The sequence below is a fragment of the Elaeis guineensis genome, chromosome 7 (genome assembly GCF_000442705.2).
Source record: "Elaeis guineensis isolate ETL-2024a chromosome 7, EG11, whole genome shotgun sequence".
NCBI lineage: Eukaryota > Viridiplantae > Streptophyta > Magnoliopsida > Arecales > Arecaceae > Elaeis > Elaeis guineensis.
In genome coordinates this window covers 72,305,067-72,326,808 of record NC_025999.2, presented here as the reverse complement: position 1 = coordinate 72,326,808, position 21,742 = coordinate 72,305,067, and the positions used below count along the sequence as shown (strand labels likewise).

Below are 21,742 nucleotides of genomic sequence, written 5' to 3'. Positions count from 1 at the left end.
TCCGCCATGTTGGCAACCTCGACCTCCGCCCTCCTCACCATCTCCTCCAGGTCGGCCTTCTGTTCCATCGAGGTCTGTTTCTCTCTCTCAAGCACCTCTCGGAGACCGGCCACCTCGAGGGTCATTTCCTTAAGGCGGGCAGCCTCGGCCTGCTGACCTTCCACCGCTTTGTTTGTCGTCTCGATGTTGGCGAGGAGTTGGTGCCCGAGCTGCAAGGGCAATCGAAGAGTCAGAATGGGACCTGGGAAGTTAATTAAATGAAAAAGCGAAAGAAAAAAGGAGGACGAATCTACTTACCTCGAGAAAGGCCCCTAGCGAGTCCCAGACTCGTTGTGTAGGATCGACGCGGATGATCCTCTGGACGACTTCGGACAGTGAGCACCCGTCTACCAGCTTTTTTATTAGATCCCTGTCACTAAAGGGATCATCCCCTTGCTCCTCTTCAGAGTTGCGGGACTCTTCAGTGGCAGCCCGACGACTACCGACCCTGTGGGCCAAGGTCTTCCTCCTCTTCCTCCTCTCACCCCCTGGCACCTCCTCAGGACGGGTCTCTGAAGCGGGGGCCTCGGTAGGAGAACTCAAACCCCTCGAGGAAGCCCGGGTGGCGGGATGCTCAGTGTCTGGAAGGACATCGACGGCTAAGGTCGCTTGGGCAGGCACGGCCGAACTCGTCCCCTTCGCTCTGGCCCTCTTCGCCGGCCCGGAGGCCACGGCGCCCTTTCTTTTGAGAGCCTTCAGGCCCCTGGCAAGCATCTGTGCTTCTTCGGCGTCCATGCCTAAAAAAAAAAAAAAAAGAGAGAGAGAAAGAGAAAAGAAAAGGAGGGCGTGAAAAAGAAGAAAAGAAGAGAAGTGGGAGAAAGAGAGAAAAGAAAAAGAAAGAAAAAAAAAAAGAGAGATGAAATACTGGCGGGATCCAGGGGGCTCAGGCCGATGTTGAACAGAAACTGCTCCTTCAAGAGGTTGGGGAGAGAAAGAGTTGGATATTTGAGGAGTTTCTGGGAGGCTTGATGGTCGTCTCCCTCCAGGCTGGGCGCCCGGCGGACGGAGTCCCTTAGGGAGCCCCAAGGGGGCAACTCTAGCCTCAAGATCGGGCATCAAACATAAAGAAACTTCTCCTTCCAGTTATGGATAGAAGAAGGGGCACCCTTCAGTAACCCCTTCCTACCGAACTGAGGGAAAAAGTACCACCAATCCTTTACCGTGGGATGACGCTTGAAGGTGTAGAAGTATCTAAACAAGGAAAGGGTGGGCTGGACTTCGACTACATGACAAAGAGAGAGGAACCCTATCAAAAACCTAAAGGAGTTCGGTGCAACCGAAGCCAGAGAAATGTCCAGAAATCGAAAAAGAGCAATGACAAAAGGTGGCAGAGGAAGTCGGAGTCCGGCACGAAAGGCCTCCTGGTATAGGCAGAAGCAGCTGGGGGGAAAGGCACTAGCCCGGTCGGACGGGCTAGGAAGTTCCAGTTCGTACTCCGGAGGAACCCCATACTGAACTCTTATCAGTTGGAGTTTGTCCGGAGTCAGAGAACAAGGAATGGCGTCCGGTGCAAAAATCGAACGAGGTTCAGCTCTACCTACCGGTTCACCTACCGCCTGAGGACTCTGGGAGATCGAGACAGACGAACTCCTAGAGCCACTAGAAGAAGAACCCCTGGAAGACATCTAGAATCACACGAAGACCACTTACAGAGGCGAAATCCCTAAAATAGAGGAAAATCATGGACAAGGTCCCGGGGGACTGATGTGCAGAGCAAAAGGAAGAAAGATCGAACGCCAAAAGGAAGAACAAAAAGAGGAAGGAGTTCCGAGACTAACCTAGGTGATTCGAAGAAGTACGAAGGCGCGGAAAGGGGGGCGGCTTGAGGAATGCCTAAGGCTGGGAAGGGCGCTGAGAAAAATCGAAGTTCTCAGGAAGAAGAAGGATGCCAGAACGAGACCGTCGGATAGAGCGGGACTCTTGGAGGAGTGCGGGTTTAAATAGGTCCTGAGATCCGGCATAATGACGATTGCGAATCCCCTCTAGCCGGTCTCTTTTCGCCGCGTGTCCCACTCACCACAGCGGGCGGTTAAAAAGTGGCAGACGGCTGACAGTGCCTTTATTGCACCATGCCTTGAGCACCATTTCGCTGCAGGTTCCAAAAGAGCCTCTTCGGATCGCCTCGATTTGAAAAGACTCCGATGCACGCGCATTAAATACCAAAATATCTGAGGATGATCGCGCGCGGACATCGAGGGAGCAACTTCGGCTGTGACAATCTTTCTGTATTTCCTTCATTCGAAATTCGAACTCGGAAGTAGGGGGACCGGTGTTGGGTATTGTTGGGTATAAAATACCCTCAGCCAAAGTTCTTAACATGATTGACCCTCCCAAGACTCCTCTGGCTTTCGACCGCAGATGGTATCTCCCCGGACTTCTCCAACAGCCGGATTCCCACAGTGCTGACTGAATTCCCCCGACGGACGAACTCCCACTACACTACCCGAGCTCCTTCAACATGAGTTCCCCCATTTATCTATTAAACCGTCCTAAGCGCTCACTAAGCTCCGCCGCCAGCCGACTTTCTACGACTATCAGCTGCTCCCTGAATCCCTTCCAGACTTCTTCCAGCCAGGTTCAACTCCAATCAGAACTACCTCGGACTCTGCCAACGGCTGAACTTCTCCAACAGTAGATTCCTACAACTACCAGATTTCAGTTCGGACTCCTACGGGAGTCGGATCTCGTCCCCGACCTCGACTGCGGAAAGGCTTCGCCCGGACTCCTACGGGAACCGGGCTCCGTCCTCGACCCTGATTGCTGGTAAACTTCGTCCAGACTCCTAAGAGAGTCAGACTTCGCCCCTGACTTTGATTGCAGGTAGACTTCGCCCGGGCTCCCACGTGAGCCAGATCTCGTCTCCAGCTCCAGCTGCGGGAAGGCTCCGCCCGGACTCCTACGGGAGCCGGGCCTCGTTCGCAATTCTGGCTGCACAAGGACTTCGCCCGAACTCCTACGGGAGCCGGGCTCCACCCACGACTTCGCTTACAGATAAACTTTGTCCGGACTCTTAAGTGAGCCGGACTTCATCCCTAACTTTGATTGCAGGTAGACTCAGCCCGGACTCCTACGGGAGCCGGGCCTCGTTCCCAATTCCGGCTGCACAACGACTTTGCCCGGACTCCTACGGGAGCCGGGCTCCACCCACGACTTCGCTTATAGGTAAACTTCGTCCAGACTCTTAAGGGAGCCGGACTTCATCCCTGACTTTGATTGCAGGTAGACTCAGCCCGGACTCCTACGGGAGCCGGATCTCGTCCCTGACCTCGACTGCGGAAAGGCTTCGCCTGGACTCCTACGGGAGCCGGGCTCCGTCCTCGACCTCGATTGCTGGTAAACTTCGTCCGGACTCCTAAGGGAGCCGGACTTCATCCCTGACTTTGATTGCAGGTAGACTCAGCCCGGACACCTACAGGAGCCGGATCTCGTCCCCGACCTCGACTGCGGAAAGGCTTCGCAAGGACTCCTACGGGAGCCGGGCTCCGTCCTTGACTCCGATCGCTGGTAAACTTCATCCGGACTTCTAAGGGAGCCGGACTTCATCCCTGACTTTGATTGCAGGTAGACTTCGCCCGAGCTCCTACAGGAGCCAGACCTCGTCTCCAGCTCCAACTGCGGGAAGACTCCGTCCGGACTCCTGTGGGAGCCGGACCTCGTCTCCGACTTCAACTGAAGGAAGACTCCATCTGGACTCCTGCGAGAGCCGGACTCCAAGCTCCTCTCAGACGGGTGGCTAGCCACCTCTCTCCGTCAGACACCCCAGCCGAACTCCGACCGATAGGCCTGGACCCCCTGGCAGGCAGCAGCAACAGCCACAACTCTGCTCCACCTCCTGCGACGGATTCTACGTGGCTCCATCACTCCCTGGCAGGCCATAATAATGGCCACGATCCTGCTCCACCTCCTGCGACGGATTCCACGCGGCTCCATCAATCCCTGGCAGGCCATAATAATGGCCACGATCCTGCTCCACTTTCTGCGACTGATACCGTACGATTCTTCCATTCTCTGACAAGTCGCGACAACGGACGCCGCTCCGCTCCCCGTGGCACGCCCCAGTGATAGCCACGGGTCCACTTCACTACTCTCCACAACAAACTCCTCCTGACTCTGAGCGGCCCACTGCCAGACGGTTACAGACATCGCTATCAGTTTGTTGCCCCCTCCGCCTATAAAAGGGGGACCCCAGATACGTTATTCTCTAAGCTCTCATTTTTACCTAGAAATTCTGCTAAAATTTTCGTTCGAGCACTCCATTCTTGTTGAGGCAGAGAACTGACTTGAGCGTCGGAGGGTCTTACCGGAGCAACCCCATCTTCGGTTTAGACTTCTTTTGCAGGTTCCGACGGCGATCGCGACTCTTACGACTCCAGCTTCTCTGGTGCAGGTGGGTTTTTGCACCAACAGAGATGATGCATTATTTAGATATGAAAGAATTTTATTACAACTAAATATACAAAATTATAATATTATTCTAATATAAATTAGTAAATATAATTACTATATCGGATTGGATTGTGTTAATAAATATTAGAGAAATTCTTTGTGCGATGCAGCAGGCGGGCATCACCTACGATAATTGGTTTATGCACAGGATTGGGGTATGGTGCGTAAAATTTTTTTTTTTTTTTAAATTCTGTACGTGAGTCAACCATCGATGCATGCAGTTATGCACCGCTGCAGTGCACGAAGAATTTCATTAAATGCTAACCCGAGCCCGGCTCGATATTTGTTCACGAGAAATTGAAGCCCGGGCCGACTCGACCGGCCCAACACCCAGCAAGAGCGCAACAAAAAATGGGTCAGGCCGGAGGGGGACTAGTTTGCGGAGGTTAACCTTGACGAAGATCTACCAAAACCGAGAAGCTTCCAGTTCCGGGGTGCACCATTTTCTGAAATAAAAGAAGGAAAGGTTAAATACCTCTCGACCTCGCGCTCAGCTTCATTCGTAGCTCGAACGGATTGGCTTAATCTTGTTCAGAGATCTCTTTCTAAGGTGAGTGGTTGTTTCGTACTTCGGCTTCTCTCTGTCTCTTTTATTCCCTTCTCCCTTGTTGTAGTTTTTTGGGATTCTAAGCTGCCTAAGATTTCCAATTTCAAAGAAGGCTTAGCCAGAAATCACAGATTTTGGTAGCTTCTAGTGTTCATATCTTGAATTTTTCCGCGAATCTTTATCTGTGCCTAATGTAGTTTGTTCACTTTCTGGGATTATTAACTCAAGCCATTTGTCGAACAGTTTAATGATGTGTTTTTTTTTTTTTTGGCCTGGAATCTTTGAGTGTGGTTCTCTCCTGTGATTTTTGTTTCGTCGATATCTTCTTTTTGATTTATTTCTTATTATTGCTAGTAATCTCTGCGCTGGCGTAGATCATGTTAGGGTTTTATGTACAACCAATCTCTGCCCGAGTCGTCGTTTTGTTGTTCTCTTTTCCTGAATAATTTTGCCTTTTGTGTTGGTAAAGTATAAGAGTAGGTTTTTCTTTTTGGGGGCTGAGGTTAAATTTATAATTGGTACTTCACGTTGTTATCCGGAACCCACCTGTGAACCATTATCGATGTAGCACCCATGTCAATATGGTAGAGAAAATTCGTGTGATTGTGTTCATGCTAGGCTTTTAAGATTTGTGGTTGTGTCATGGACACTCTTCAATCTTCCCTCCCCTACAGATTATTGTTTGTGGATTTCCGGGATGATTAGTATTTCTTGAAATCCATCAGAAGAAGATAAAACTAGATGTACACTGTACTGTAATTGACTCATAATTCTCTATGCCAAGCTTTTGAGTATCAATGCTATTAGGAGCGCCCATGCAAGGAACAACACATGCCTCACCACACCATGTTGATGGTCCGGCCTTGCAGGGGAAAAAAAAAAAAATAAATGATCTGATAGCTCAAAAATTTAAAAATTATTTAATTGGTGTTTTGTGGATCGTGTGTCACTCTGCTAGTGTGGCATGATATATGAGCCAGCATGGATAGGCATCGGCTGACACAACCTTTCTTTACACCAAATCATTGTGTAGGACTCTTTCTGACCAGTATAGGCCAAGTTACTAAAGCCTAAGAGGCATCATTTAATTTATCCTTGACTAATTCTATGCATTCTTGAGTCAAAAGCAATTTAAAGTTCTCTTAGTAATACTCAAATTTCTACCATCATCCTATGCTTAATTTTTGAAAATGGGAAATGTAAGTGGAAGGTCATTGGTTAACAATTTAATGAATATGGTCACTGGTCTGTGATGACCCTCAAAAAGCAAAAAACAGTATACAAACAATATGTTTATCTTGCATCAATCATTTCTACCGTACTGAACTGATCCTCCGTATTGCCATGGATGTGACTCTATCAGAAGATTACATCTGTCAAATCACTTATGCCTACCAAGAGGAAAGAGAGGAAGCCATGCATGCCTTTCCCATGTCCAGTTCGACACCCTAGGATTAGCTAGTTTTAGCCTAGAATTGGACAAATAAACAGGCATTGGCCTTTCCACTTTCTTTGTGGAAAACAAATTATGCCACCAAAGTTAATTGCAAGCCTCCTCACCTCTGATCCTGCATCACCCCTTGTCCTTTTATCTGTCTCAAGCCCTCTTCCCACCACAAAGCTTCTGGCCACACCTTGTCTTCTTTCTTGTCTCTTTTTCTCTCTCCATTCTCCCCTCTATCTATCTCTTTCCTTCCTATCTTCTGAACAAGAACTGCTCTATTCCTATTCTCCTGAAATTTGTCTACTTATGTGATTAAGTGGGCCAATCCTCATACATCCAAGATGCTGTCCCATGACCTTTTGCGGAGGAAATGCTTTTGTTGTATTTAAACCAAAAATACTTGACCCATTGTTGAGAAGAAGTTGCTCTGTTGCTCTGTTACTTGATGAAAGGCTAATCATGTAAATATAAGCTTGTAAGAAAAAAGCTTCTCACTTTCCAACAAAAGCAGGTATAGCCAATCGATTTTGTATCTATCTAATTTCTAATACATTCTCAAAGTTTCAGCAACACAAATGCTTGTTATTAACAGTTGAATCAAATGCTAACTATTGATTTCTGTTTGATCGTTCATAGTTATTAGATGTCTTGTATTTGAGAGTATTAGTTATGTCCACCTCTAGAATACTTGTTCCAAACATTTCAGAGAGAAAAGAAGAGATGAAAGATTGAGCTATCCAAGAAACTTATTTTCCCCAAAAGAGTAGATTCAGAGTTTTCTTTTTTCTTTCCCCCTTTTTGGGGGTTGGGGGGGGGGGTAATGTTGGAGTAGTAGGCATTAAGAGTGGTATGGCCGAGAGTTGTAATGAAATGAATAAAATCACTGTGGGGGGAGGGGGAGAGAGAGAGAGAGTATGTGCATGAGGTAGTCCTAGGAGGAGAGGAGGTGGGAAGAGGAAGGTTGGGCATGGACTAAAAATGGCATATTTACAACATCAATCCTTTTTACTTGTGGAACTAGATAGGCCAGTTTCTACGGGGCTTGGGAACTATTTCAAGTTCAAGGATGAGGGAAAATAAAAAGTTTTTTCTAGAGATGAATGCTTTGACCCATCATAAAATTCAATTTTTATTCCCTTTCCTTTTATGTAGATGGTAGAGAAGAAGTTGAAAATGTTCATTTATTTAGTCATTTATTTTGAATAGGCTTTCTTGTAGAGTATTAGTCAAAGGAGAAGCTGGAAGAGGTTGCTTAAAGGCGGTGATCTTACCACCAAGACAAGGCTATCATGTATCACTCCAATTTAATCATCTTCTTAATGCATGGTGACATGCCACAGCTTGGTAGTAGCCTTGAGTTTTTCTTTTATACGTTGTTTGTGCACATTTAGATTAGCAAAGCATGGTCGACAAAGGAATGGGTTGGAAGTTTTTGCTTATCAAATAATTTGGTTGCTAATGAAATAAAGCTACAATGATGGATCAATCAAGATGAAGAACCAAAAATGGAGGAAAAGAATGAAGGGGAGGAGAATGTCCTAAAAGCCTCTAGGGAAATTAAAAAAAGGACTCCATTGAATTAATTCATAATTTTTTTACACTAAAATCACAGAGGTGACCTCACCCTTTATACATGGTCAGGTCACTTATGCTACTTTGATATATGCCCTTGATCTTATCAGATTTATGATAAGATTTCTTGGTACAAGAGAAACTTGTAACTTTCCAATATAAGTTATACTCCTACTTTAATCTTGTGCTTAGAGTTGGATAATATTTGATATCTCTAATAACTAATTAAGAAAATGTCTTTAATCAAGGCACCTTTCAGTAGCTTTTAATTAAGTGGCCGTAGCTAAGATCATTTAGGTATCCCTTTGAAAGGGCATAAACTGCCTGAATCTTTCTAAATTTATCCAGCATCACTATATAGGAATATTTAATAATTTACTCATAGGGATTGTTCCCATTAATGTGGATTTGTGTTGTTAATGGAACTCTCAGACACATGCATCAAGATCTTCAAGGTGCCATCACTTGCTACACTTCCCTTGATCCTTTATGCTTGAACTCTACACTAGTTTATATGTCAATTAGCTTGGTGATTTTTACTGAGCGACATTTAGCAAAATGGCTTTTATTCAAACCTTCTTGTCTCGAGGATGGTGCAACAAGGCATTGGCTTTTGCCTTAGCACCATGGTTGAATATTTGATCTCTTGCATTGCCTTTAAAGGCTGGCTGGTTATATTGCCCTTGCATATTTGCATTTTGTATAGACTTTTTGCCTTATATACATTGTGATCACTAAATTTTCACAAGGAAGCTCATCAATATTGGCTAATGCCTTCAATAGACCTTTTATCGCATCGTTTGGTACTCGACAAACGCATGATGAATCATTCAATGTGAATGTGAAGGGATGTTCATGATATGAAGGGCAAAAAAATTACAGTGTGTGATCATGCATAATTTTTACAAGTATTTAGATATGTCATTATATTAGGACATGGCCCCTGATAAGTGTGTAATTGTATTATTGCATTTGAAAAAGTTATGCTCACCACTTTACAAGAAAGGGAAACTGCAAACTGCAAGACATTCATTAGACATGTCCAAAAATTGTTGCAAACTGCAATTTCGACAAGAAATTCACCACTGATGGCCATGAGTGAAGTAACTATCTGAATCATATGGTCATGAGGAGCGAGCAGGTGAGGTGAGCGTCCACTGAACGCATGAGTGGTGGAGGTAATTACGTGAGAAAGTTTGAGGAGAGTGATATGTAGCATCCCCTAGCTAGATGATGTTATTTGTGCATCCTAGTTGCATATGGTTTATGCAAGAAGGAATATTTGAAAAATGGCTTAGCAATCACGTGTTAAGATGATTTACAATAGGTTTGATTAATATGTTCTCTATTTTTTATTTGCTCGGCAATGATAAAAGGCTTGGGCTGACAGAAGCAATGGCGTGGATTCGAGTATTAAGACAACCACTTTTAAGAAACTAATATGCTATATATAAGTCTATATATTCTTCTATAGTAATTTACTTAATTTGGGGTGTATATATTGAAAAAGTGCATTTATAATGGAACTAAATCCTACATGTGCTATGAATACAATTATTCTCACAATGTCCTTGGCATATGTTGTAAAAGATTTCTTAATAATATCCTCCATCCAATCTAATTAAAGATTTTTGTTATGCATTTCATGATATATTCTTCTGCTTTTAGGGATGCATGTCTTGTTATTGTTCATTTAAGAATAAGAAGTGGACTGTGTGAAGCAAGGTTTAAATACCCGATGTTCCATTAGAATGGTGCATCATCAGAAAGGTATTGGTATTGATGGTACCTTTAGAAACTAACATATTTCAAAAAATTGAAAAACCACCAATACTAGTATGGTACTGTCAGTATACATTGATATAGTTTGGTGTAGATTGGTATGACCGGTCTGTATCGGTACAACTATTTCGACATCCTAGCACATATACTAGTGCCAATTTCACACTAGAATGATACGGTACCAATTATCTATCCTATTTCAATGATTTTTCAAAATCATGGTGTGAAGTATGTTTAGTTAATAGGAGAATAGTTATAATGGACTAAAATAGTTATATATTCAGAATATGTATGCAAATCGTTATGGAGAGGTGCGATTCACATACCGCACAATCCAACATCTAACATTGAAACAGTTTCTGTGAAGATAAAAGAGATTAGTTTGGATTTAGAAAATATTTTTCAATTCCCCAAGAGTCTCATTTCATATAGATTTGACTAATCTCCTCGTGATTGGAGAGCTCCATGGGATGAAAGCTCTAGATTTTGGGTTGGAAAATGGAGCTGGAGGAGTGGAAGTGGCCAAGCAGGACTCCTTAGTCACTTCCAGAGGGTCAGGATAAGGGAGTGGCCAAGCAGGACCTAGAGGGGTTGCTGGGGATAGGAGTAGGACTCCAGGAGCAAGAAGGGGGGTGGCTTTTGGGAGGAAGTGGAGATGGGTTAAGTTACTAGCTTCCTTGAGGGGCCCATGCCCCCCAACTAAGATTTGGCTTCACCTCTGGGAAAGAGGGCATCTTGATCATATATAAAATATAAGAAAGAATAAAAATATTAGTTAGGTGGTGTGGAGAGAGGAGATAGACTAGCAACCCATTTTTAAGGAGAATAAAGATTTAAGGGAAACAAGAAATGGAGAAAAGGAATAAGAAATTTTGGACCGATCAACCCTATAGAAAAATGTGTAGATTTATATTGGATTATTAGACAAATGGGGAGGAATAGAGGAATGCAGAAAGAGGTGAGAGAGAGGAAGATAAGTAAAATTCAAACCAAGAAGTCCCATTCAATTAGAAAATCTCAAATTTGCAAAGCTTAGATTTACAAATCCCAAAACACTCCAAACTCATGCCTAGTGACTGTATCTAATTTTTACAGGGTAGCTATGGACTCTGTGTTATTGTACATAAGACTAAAAGCAAATAGAATTCTTGTCATCTAGCATAAACCATTTTGTAATTACTCAACAGCAAAAAATTTCTTTTTCTTTGGTATGCAAAGAAAAGCTAATGATATCTTGACATATAAAATAAAAATGGCTGTTTGAGTACCTTCTTAATTTTTTCACTTTATTGGATGTAGGATTACTATGAGACCTCCCCAGCATAAATCATTTCAATTTTAGAAGAGAATATTAGAAATTTAGAACAAATGTAATATCTGCTCATGACTATCTTAATTAGAACATTTTCAAGATTGGTTGTGACTGTTATAAGGTCTGCTTACCTTTCTACCAAGTCTTGTTTTCTTTTTGCCTCTTCCTCTAAAGCAATACACTAGATGATAAGTTTTTTCCCAAAAAAAAAAAAAAACAAAAAGAAAAAACTCAAGAAAGTTATGTAGGCCCTTTGTTGAAAGATTGGGACAAAGGTACTCATGTGGTAGTTTACCATCATATTTGCTCTTAGCTAAATACTTAGCCTTTAGGGAAGTGAATTTTCGATTGGAATGAGAAACTTTGAAATGCAATCTGTATCTCTCACGCTTCAAAGCCAGCCACAAGTGCTAGACATGTGACACGGCCATATATCCCATGAGACTAAGCCCCATGTTGTATTCAAGCCTTAAAACCTGAAGATCCAAAATAATGCAATATAATGAAAATATTCACAGGCAGCCGTACAAAGTCAGAGCTGGTTAAACCTCAAATAATAATTTAAAAAGTTTTAAAACCATAAAAACCATTAATAATTTGTAATTCACAGCTTACAATTCCAAATAAGTTGCAACTGCTCAACAAAATTAGAGAAGATAATCTCAATTAATTTTTTGTAAAGGTAAATCTGGTCCACACTAAAAATACCAAGCCTTGTTTCAGATGACACTGACCATCTTAACCTGCCAATCTAAAAGACTTTGGATCAGAAAAGGAGGGAAATCAAAATAATAAGCTTAATAGCCCAGAAAGTAATAAATACCTTCACTAGTTTGTTCCACTAGTAAATTAATGAATTTTCTTTTCTAAGTACCAAACATAAAAAGGCAAAATCATTATATCTTAACAAGAAAAAAATGTGTGTGTGTATATATATATATAATATTAATAATCAAAACTATGCAGGTATACTCACTTGAATATTCATATTCATAAGAACAAAATTTGTATTTTCACCCAACAGACTATGAGAAGATGACCACATTTACACTCTTTAACAAGGCCAAAGTTCTGTATTTATACCTTGCGAGGGGGTCAGAATACTGCATTTAGACCCTGCAAAGCAGGCTAGAATAATATAAATTCCGAAACAACCAAATATATAACCCCTATTGGTGGGGTCCAAAACAAAGTGAGGCTAAGAGTCAAAAATCAAAGCATATTAATGACATTCATTTATGATTTTAGATGGCAAATTCTAAAACAAACTACTTATTTGTATTAAAAGATTTCTGTAAAATATATACATAACATTTAGTAATAAAAGTAGAAGTAATGCTTTTAACTTATGAGTTGTATTTCCATACAAAATCACAATTTTAACGTAATTGCATAAAATCCAAAAGATTTTCTCATTGAAGAATATAAGTCAATCTATAATTTATTTGATATCAAATATTTATCCAGAGTTAATAAAATGGAAAGCTTGTAGAAAAGGTAAACTATTACTTACTTTACTAGCATCAATAGTCAATGAACCCGACCAGTCCAGAGGATCTAATATCATTTACAACCTATCAAAATACAATCAAGACAATGGTAATAAATTTCTAGAATTTGCACAATCCACAAGCAATTTTCCTGAATTATTTCTAGAAACTTGGAAGTCTTCTAAAAGGTTATAGACCTTAGCAAGTCATATTCAGCGCTGAAATTAAACTTAGCTACAACTAACTTGATACCCCTGTAGATCTATTTCGAATTGGCCAATAATAATAAAACCCCCAAAATAACTTGGTATTTATGTGTACAAACATAATATGATGTAGGATCAACTAAGTTTAAAAATCTAACCTTATAGTTTTATATTCTGAATTTCAGGAAAATACTTTTCCAAATTTTAGCAGCTTAATTATATTTTAGGCAGAAAACTGATGAACAGAAATTTTATGTTGTAGAAATCAAGTTGTAGAATCTAATATACTATTCAGTAGTTTAGTTTGCTGAAATTTACTGTACCAAAATTATAATGCAGTATTGTTTGTGTCTACAAATTTAATTATAGAATATAATATACATAAATATAATAATTAGACATTTGAAAACCAAAATATGGATATCTACAAAATTATTTTGCAGAAATTTAAAACAGAATTTTATTTTTTTTTTTAAATTATGTTAAAGAATTCTAATAGACATTGTCCAATATACATGATTTTAAAAAGCTAGAGAATGATATTCAGAAAATTAAACTGCAGAAGTTCAAACTTCAAAACAGATTTGTTAGCTGGAAATAAGTTTTGCTGAAATTAATTTGTGTATAATCCTTTTTCTTTAAAAAAAAATAACATATACAGAAAACTGTTTAAATATTTAAAATCAAGGTTTAAACTACCAGTGTGTACTTATGAAATTGATATGTTGGTATACCAAACCAACCTCTATACCAGGCATATTGACACCTTACTATAATATACCAGTATGGGGTTTGGTTTAAAGATTGCAAACCTTGGTTAAAATAATATTGGTAAGGAAAGGAAAGACCTACTATCATGATAAAAGTTCCAGAACTGCAGCTCCTCTCTGAAGTGTACTATCTCTCTCAATATCCTGTCCAAGCAGACAAGGTATTGTATGTTTCCCAAGCCCTTGGCCTCACACGCACCGTAGACTCCAAGGAACATCCACTGTGGCCTTTTATAGATCATAAATGAGATAGTCCAACAAGGACTATACTTCCTAGTCAAAGACGTTATAAAGTACTCTTGCACAATCCATACATCATATTGACCATATTCTATTCTACTAGATCACTAGCAAATACAATTGTGTTGGATTCCTGCATGTACTTGGACACATGTAGACTTGATCCTTGATTGAGAACAAGGCTATGACCACTAACTTAATGTATTCTAAATAACAACCAGTGGTACAATATCTTTAAAGGTTCTTGTTTCCTTTATAGAACTTGATAAGTGTGGCTCATTTTTCCCATTCTCTTCATGAAGAATTATGTACTATGTTCTTGTACAGGTTTCCTGTCTGTAAGATGACAACTCCTAACATAATCATCCTGTAAATCCCTCGATGAATCTCAATGATATTGCCTGTATATTTTATCCAAAGTGGTGATAGAACCTTTGATATGACAAATCCAACTCATGAAGCACTTCCTTTGAAGATTTTGAACAATCAACTTTGTTGATTTTCCTTTAAATGATATATGCATTGTGTGTATTGCTGAAGTGGACAGTTGTATATCACAAATGGTGTTTTTGTACATGGTTCGGCTGTACAACGCCTTAGTTATACAGGGTGCAGGGAAAGCTTTATACTCCAGGGTCTCCAGATCAAGCATCCTATAGACTTCGGTGGAAATTTGGTGGACTTCCACTTGGCTAAGGCAAAACAAAAATTTTGTAGATAATGCAAGTTTTGTTTTATATTCTTTCCCCCCTTACTTTTAGTGCCAAACCAGCCCAAGTGGCTGAAGGCCTGGCTCGAGAACTCCAAACTTCAGACTAGGTATTAGGTTCATGAGCTAGGTTTGCAACTTATTAGCATGGACTGAAATTTCATTCGTTCCCAAAAGAGACAAGTTTCCAAGCAACATTAAGGAGTGGATGGTCCTCAACCATATTTTAACCTCTATGGGCCACCGAGTGTAGGACCAACAGCAGCTATGACCCATTCATCAACATAACCTGATGTATAACGCATCCTATACTCATATCTAACATCTGAACAGTGACCTTTGAATCTCCATCCCTACCAACATCTCCTTTTCTTTCCTCCCCACCCCATGCTGATGCGCCCCCGCACTGTGTGCATGGGTGCACCTGTATGCATGCATATAGGTGCACCCACGTGCATGCTTATGAGCAATACATGAATGGCAATGCCATCTATACTTGTGTAGGAAATGACAACAACCTGTAGTTTTCACAAAATCAAACTCAAGACCAAGGGTTCTATGCATGCACTTTTTGTTCAAACCCAAATTTCATTTGATAGCTGGTGCTTGAAATCCTGACAGACAAGAAGCCTCCTCCCTTCAGTTTGCAGTTGGCTGATTCATGTCATGTCATCTAATTTAGAAAGCATTCTCAAATTTACTTGTTCACCCGTCTATTCAAGTATATTTTTGGTCTCTCCCTGCTCCTTATCAAACCCCTTCTCTCCTGACATGAGTCATGCCACCATTACAAATAGTTTTCTCCTGTGTGATGTCTTTCTTGACCTTCCTCTGATATGGTCTCTTAACCCTAGCTTTTCTAATTTATTATTTGTCATATGTATGCCTGTACACCTCACTGTCCTCAGCACTCTACTATGCTGATGTTATACTTGACCCATGTAGTCTTGGGCCTTGGATCTCACACTATCTGTAAGATTGGATCATTTTGTCAGCAGCAGCATTTTAATTGAAACATTAGGAATTTCACTGGTCATCCCAATTGTCACACACCTTTGCTTAAAAACCAAAGGTTCCAGTGAGTCTTGATGGTGGTTCCCAGGTATTTGGAGTCGGGCAATTAGAGTTCTCTCTTTTTGTGTAAAAAGAGTTTCAATAAAAATTATGAGAGGTATGCTAAGCAATAGTATCCAGATGCATCCTACTTATGTTTGCTGATTCGTTTCATCTTTTTTTCTTAATGACTTTTTTTATCAGTAAATAAAGATTTACTATTTTCTCGCTTGCTGCAGTTGGTCCTCTTGCTTGCTAGATTGTGTGTAGAGACAGTCTGCCCTTTTTGTTTACCATCATGCTTCTTGTTGATTTCCATTTAAACAGTGAGCGCTAACAAATAAGGTTACTTGCCTGATTTCTGATCAATGAAATCTTACTTTATCCAGGATTTCTGTTAGCATCTAGAGATCATGGCCAAGCACCATCCTGACCTCATCATGTGCCGGAAGCAACCGGGAATTGCCATTGGCCGCCTGTGTGAGAAGTGCGATGGCAAGTGCGTCATCTGTGACTCGTACGTGCGTCCATGCACGCTTGTGCGTGTCTGTGATGAGTGCAACTACGGCTCTTTCCAGGGCCGGTGTGTCATCTGCGGGGGTGTTGGCATTTCTGATGCGTATTACTGCAAGGAGTGTACCCAGCAGGAGAAGGACCGAGATGGATGCCCCAAAATCGTCAACCTCGGGAGTGCCAAGACCGATCTCTTTTATGAGCGTAAAAAATATGGTTTCAAAAAAAGATGATAGGGGGACATGGATTGGTGCATGCCATCCCTTCCCATGTCTGCCATCTACTTTTGCTGCATGTTGGTACCATTGAAATCTAAAGCCTTTTGTATGATTGGATTACTTTTGTTCGACATTGGACTTTTGTAAGGTGCAGAGACCCACTTATTAGATGGAGTGGAGCCTAATGTACTTGACGCTGTGAGCAACATCTAGTACTGGTGAAGTATTAATGATGGCATGCAGAGTTCGCTTGTGATAATGATCAATTTAATGAAATTACTTGTTCTTGTGTGTCGTGGAGGGGTACTAGCTGGTATGACTTTTGTACTTCTCGTTTGCAGATAGCTTGAGAAAATGGGATTTCTTAATCTAAACGTTGAGTCTGCACTTATGAGCAGGGAGAAACAGTACGAAAGCTTTTATTAAAGTTGTGAAGCATGGCTGGCTTTGTCTCTCCTCTGGATAGTGGATACTTGGCTGTATCCTGGTGAGCAGCCGAGCAATCTACGTGGATTTAGATCTGTGATTCTTTTATCAGGTTTTTGTGCTCCTCTTGACTGAGGGGGAAGAAGCTATTGTTGTTCTGACGTAGCAGCTTAAAGGATAAATTAGATTTTTTAAAAAATTTTGAGTAATTATGTATGCTAAAGATGATTTCAGAGTGCAAGTGGATGTAAGATAATTAAATAAAGATAAGGTGGAATTACAAATATAAATAAATTTATATTGATTTTATGTCAATTCAACATTTACGTTTACTTTTCAAAAATTTTTGTTTGGAGATTATATTATAATTTTTAAAAATTATTGTTTGATTATTTTAATTAGATTCGCAATCAATCTGCCTGATTTTAGGTAGGTTCATTGGTCAAAATTTTTCTAACTAAATCACTCAAAACAGTCACTACAGCTATCTAATTTTGGGGTTGGAAAATCCTCCCCACAGGTTTTGTTTTCAAGAAATAAAAAAAAAAAAAGAATATGAATGAGAATTTAATTAAATAAGCTACCGTCTAAGAATCAAAACTTGATGAAGCATGAAAGAAGTCACGGTTGATGCTCTTTGGGATTTCGACTTCATTTCTTGAATGACTGAGAGACTTTTTGATGGTTGCTGAGGATTTACTCAAGACTGTTTACTCAAGACTGTTCAATCAGTTAATGTTTCAGCATTCATTTCACTAACTTCACTTGATTTTCTTCTATTTTTCCTTAATCACTTACTTCCCAATTCTTGCTGGAAAAGATAAATTACCTGTTATGCAATCAAAAATGGATGTTGGAATTGAAATCTTCCTATTAGAAAATGTTAGAAAAATTAGCCGTTGAGTTGTCTTTCATAGAGGAGTTGACTCTTTTACTTTAAGAGTCGACTCGTTAATTTTTAGGCTTGACTTATCCGATATGTAAAAACCTCAATTTTGATAGTTTTCTGTCTTTCGACTATGGCCATTCGGGGATAGACTCATACAGGACCTGGGGTCGATGCATCAAGCGGTCATTTTTGGGCATTCTCTATCTTTTGTCTGTGGCCACTGGCCACTTTAGCATTGACTCATGAATTATGTCAATTTTTTTCAACATGTCAAAATCGACTCATGAATTTATAAAGTTGACTCCTGAAACTTTCAAAACAGCAAGTCCTCTGTATCAACTTTTGATTATCCAGGGGTATCAAGGGTCGAATTCTCTAAACCAAAATTTATATAGTTTGTCTTCAAAATCTTTTTAACTTTAGCTTGTTTTTGTGATTTTTTTTTCATTAAATGGATCATTATGAGTGTCTAAGAGATCTTACAACTATTCTTAAAGCACTCTGTTAATATTATTTGTATGTTATTATTTTGTTATCATCAAAATCAAAACCTTGGGTCAACAACTATCGAACATGAGTTTGATTGGATGAAGCAAGGGCTACTAAAAGAATCATTCTACACATTACTTTCATCGTCCAAATGCCGCAAGGTTGCCCTAAAATCATGATGTTTCGGAGGTGCTTTTTCATGTTTTCCTAAATCCTTTTGTGATTTTAGACTAGCAAATGATGAACAACTAACAATTAGAATAAAGGACTTACACTTCAAATGAAGATTCTATACAACTATGCTTCGAAGATTCTATGTTGAAAGCTATTAGGCTTTTACATTATCAATTAAAAGTGTACTATTTTGTTGCCATCAAAATCCAACCTGACAAATTTAGATGAATGGGTTATAATGGTGAATGGCAGTTGGTCAGCTTACAGTTTGCTTGGATTGGAAACATCGATTTGGAGTAGAAAATCCGACTAGCGAACAGAAAGGAGAAACACCAAAAATCGTCAGATTTGATCTGACAGAGGATCCTCCAATGCTTAAGTCAGACCAAGCTCTGGTGGAATGGTGGAGATTTGAGAGTAAGAGCTACGTAAAGTAGAGTAGAGAGAGAGTAAGAGCTCTGGTGCACTGCCATAGCTTAGTCCTTTAAAGAACACTACCAGCTTCGAACTTGTGGTATGATCGCATCAAAACCTAGTTGCTTCCAATCTCACCATCAAAATGACACCAAGAAGACACTCTTCAGATATTTCATAACCTAAGATTTGATTTTTAGCTTCAAAATTTTCGAGTTCTGCATATATAGGAATGAGGGTATGGAGCCGTTGCAAAATTTTGTTTGATTAGATTTTGGTGGCAACAAAATTCATTCAACACCTACATACATCATCAGCAAGTCTCTTTATGGTTTTCTCCAAGATTGTAGGCACCCCAAATCTGTGAACCCCTCTAAGTTACTCTGTTTGCAGGACCGGGGGCCCCAATGAATTTAGGTTTGGTGACTATGATTAAACAAAGGCAACCCCTGGAGAAGTTGCTTGACCTCCAAAGCTGGAGAAGCCACTCATGCCTCATCAAAAGTGAATATTAGAGTAGGCATTGGGCCTACTTAGGATGCTCCCATGGGGGTGGTACGAGGCACGTTGCCATGTACTCTAATCAACTAGCACACCCTTAACTTTGATTTGAATGTTTTATCAAATAGTATGTGCTTTTGAGGATTGCAAGATACTCTTGGCGCATGTTAAAGGTGAAAAACAGAAATTTTAGTGCAAATTTAATGGTGTAATTGGATAAAGATAAAAGGACCCCCAGACCTAATCTTGTAGCTGTACTAGATTTCTTCATTTTCTGGAAAGGTGAGATGGATATTATCAGTGCTGTAGATTTATTAAAAAAAGAATGGAGAGAGAAGGCTGTCTCGACCAGAAAAGCGTACTGAAAAAAGATGGACATGATACCATGGAAACATAGATAAAAGAAATTTATAGAGCAGCAGCTTGCTTGATATTAAAAATTGCGAGTGTTGGTTAGCCAAATGGAGAGTACATGAGCATAAGATGAACACAGCGACAGCAGAGATGATGGATACAAGGATATATGGTAGAAGTGGAATAAGAGTTAGAAGGAAACATGATTCAAGATGAGCTTATGTGGACTACAGAGTGCAATAACCATTTGAGATGATTTAGACTAATCAAGGGGAAGAGTTTCAAATGAAGGAGCCAGATAGTAAAGAGTAACAGCTTGAATGGGTTTCATCCATTCTAAATAAATTGACCAAACTAACATTGTTTATGGCTATATTAGGTAGCCAAACTTCAAGGTTCAAAGCTATCAAACAATTAGAAAATTAAAGAAAATCATGAACAGGTTAACGGATCAAGCCCGGCCTTTTCAGTAGCCATTTTTCAGCAGACTATATTTGGAATATCACAATACAGGATGATCATTCTCATAATCCTACTTGAATCAAACATGTATGGACTCTCAGCATCTAAGGATGAATGTACATAAGATACAGCAATAAAGATTATTAACATGAAAGCATCCATTATCATTCATGAGATCACAAGCAACTCATTGAAGAGACTAAAGTCATTTTATATACAAGAGGAGCCTTAAACTGGCTTGATGCATCAATTTTTATTTGAATGTGCAACTTACATCCATGAATCTACTCTTTTCTGAAGAATACATGCATTATCACATATTCAAGAAAATAAACCAAAAAAAAAAAAAAAAAATCTGAACAGACTGTTCATCTCTGTACACTGCATATTTCTTGGGGGCAAAGAATTTTTCCAAGACCCATTTTGTTTCACAAGACAGGATATTGGCGCTGCAATCCAGGACAAGTGCAAGCTGTCTCTCCTTTAGACAGTGCTGACAGTGAAAATTGCATTTGTGATTTTGTAGCACCTTATGCATAGATTGTATCATATGTTCGATATTCCCAATTAGATGAGGAATAGAAAATACTTGTTCCATCTTCAAATTTCTTCCCTGCAGGCTAATGCAAAAGGATATAAAAAAACATAGTTCTATAAATTGTGTATCAAAATAAACACAAAACATATGGAAATTTCTTACAACCGGAAACAACAAATTTCTCAAGTTATTGGGAATGCAGCCTAGTAGTAGTGATCCATTAAAGTTTTTGTTAAAAGAAAAGAGATCAAGTGATCATCAACTTATAAGAATTCAAGTGTTCTAAGGCTCTCTTGCATAATTTCTAATAATTTGTGAAGCTTTCATTTTACATTATAATATTTGATGTATGTGATGTGAGACCCGTGAATGGATACCAGAAGAACCTTCCTAAGTCAATCCATAAATGATATCAAGAAAAATCTGTCAACAATCATCTTGATGGATTACTTTGGTGGGAAAATAGCTGAGAAATTTCATGGAATTAAAAGCTTCATCTCATACTTCTTCCTCTTCCACCAATGAAGCACACTGTGTCTAATAATGGACATTGGAATTATCTCTCTTTCCCAATGAAGATGTTAGAAAACGGGTGAAGTTGAAGTGATTTGACATTTTCTAAATGAAGTTACTTCGTGTAGAGAATAGCAAAGCGATTGCTTCATGGATTGGTTATATCTTGTCACAAACTCAAGAAGGAATTTGCCTATGTTCTACATATTTATATTTATCTTATCACCTCTAAATTTTCAGCACTAACTGTTAGCTATACCAATATGATAGTCATATTATTTGGTTCGCCAATTTACTTCAACACTTCCAAGTGGCATTTATTGTGAGAAAAATTTTACAGCGGCATCTCTCTCTTATTTCATGCAGTTGGACACCTTATCACATACAAATTACACTAACATACATTAACGCAGGGTGACATACAGATGTAAATGATCTGACATTAAAAAAAAAATGTCTAAATCACCACAAAAATATCTCAAGTTCAAATGCATGTTTTGCTATGTGATATGTGATAGAACATGCTGCAACCTTCCAAACAATGAGATAGGTTAGTGTTGTCTGAAGCTACATCACAGCATCTGAACAAACAAAAATCAATTTGATCATACAGGTAACCATATAAAATTTGAAGTGCTTAC

General features: G+C 39.8%; 1 protein-coding gene across 3 annotated transcripts; it reads left to right on the top strand.

Annotated features, from left to right (window-relative positions):
* The first annotated feature begins 4,846 nt into the window (after positions 1 to 4,846).
* LOC105048994 (PHD finger-like domain-containing protein 5A) lies at positions 4,847 to 16,632 on the top strand. 3 transcript variants are annotated; one of them, XM_073261099.1, is made up of 3 exons: positions 4,870 to 5,035; positions 7,695 to 7,767; positions 16,000 to 16,632. In XM_073261099.1, the coding sequence occupies exon 3, from the start codon at positions 16,024 to 16,026 to the stop codon at positions 16,354 to 16,356; it is 333 nt and encodes a 110-aa protein (XP_073117200.1). In that variant the 5' UTR covers positions 4,870 to 5,035; positions 7,695 to 7,767; positions 16,000 to 16,023; the 3' UTR covers positions 16,357 to 16,632. The 3 variants fall into 3 exon arrangements, with proteins under 3 accessions (XP_019707156.1, XP_073117200.1, XP_073117201.1); XM_019851597.3 differs by lacking the exon at positions 7,695 to 7,767 and having other exon boundaries at positions 4,847 to 5,035; XM_073261100.1 differs by lacking the exons at positions 4,870 to 5,035; positions 7,695 to 7,767 and adding an exon at positions 7,800 to 7,820.
* The last annotated feature ends 5,110 nt before the right edge of the window (positions 16,633 to 21,742 follow it).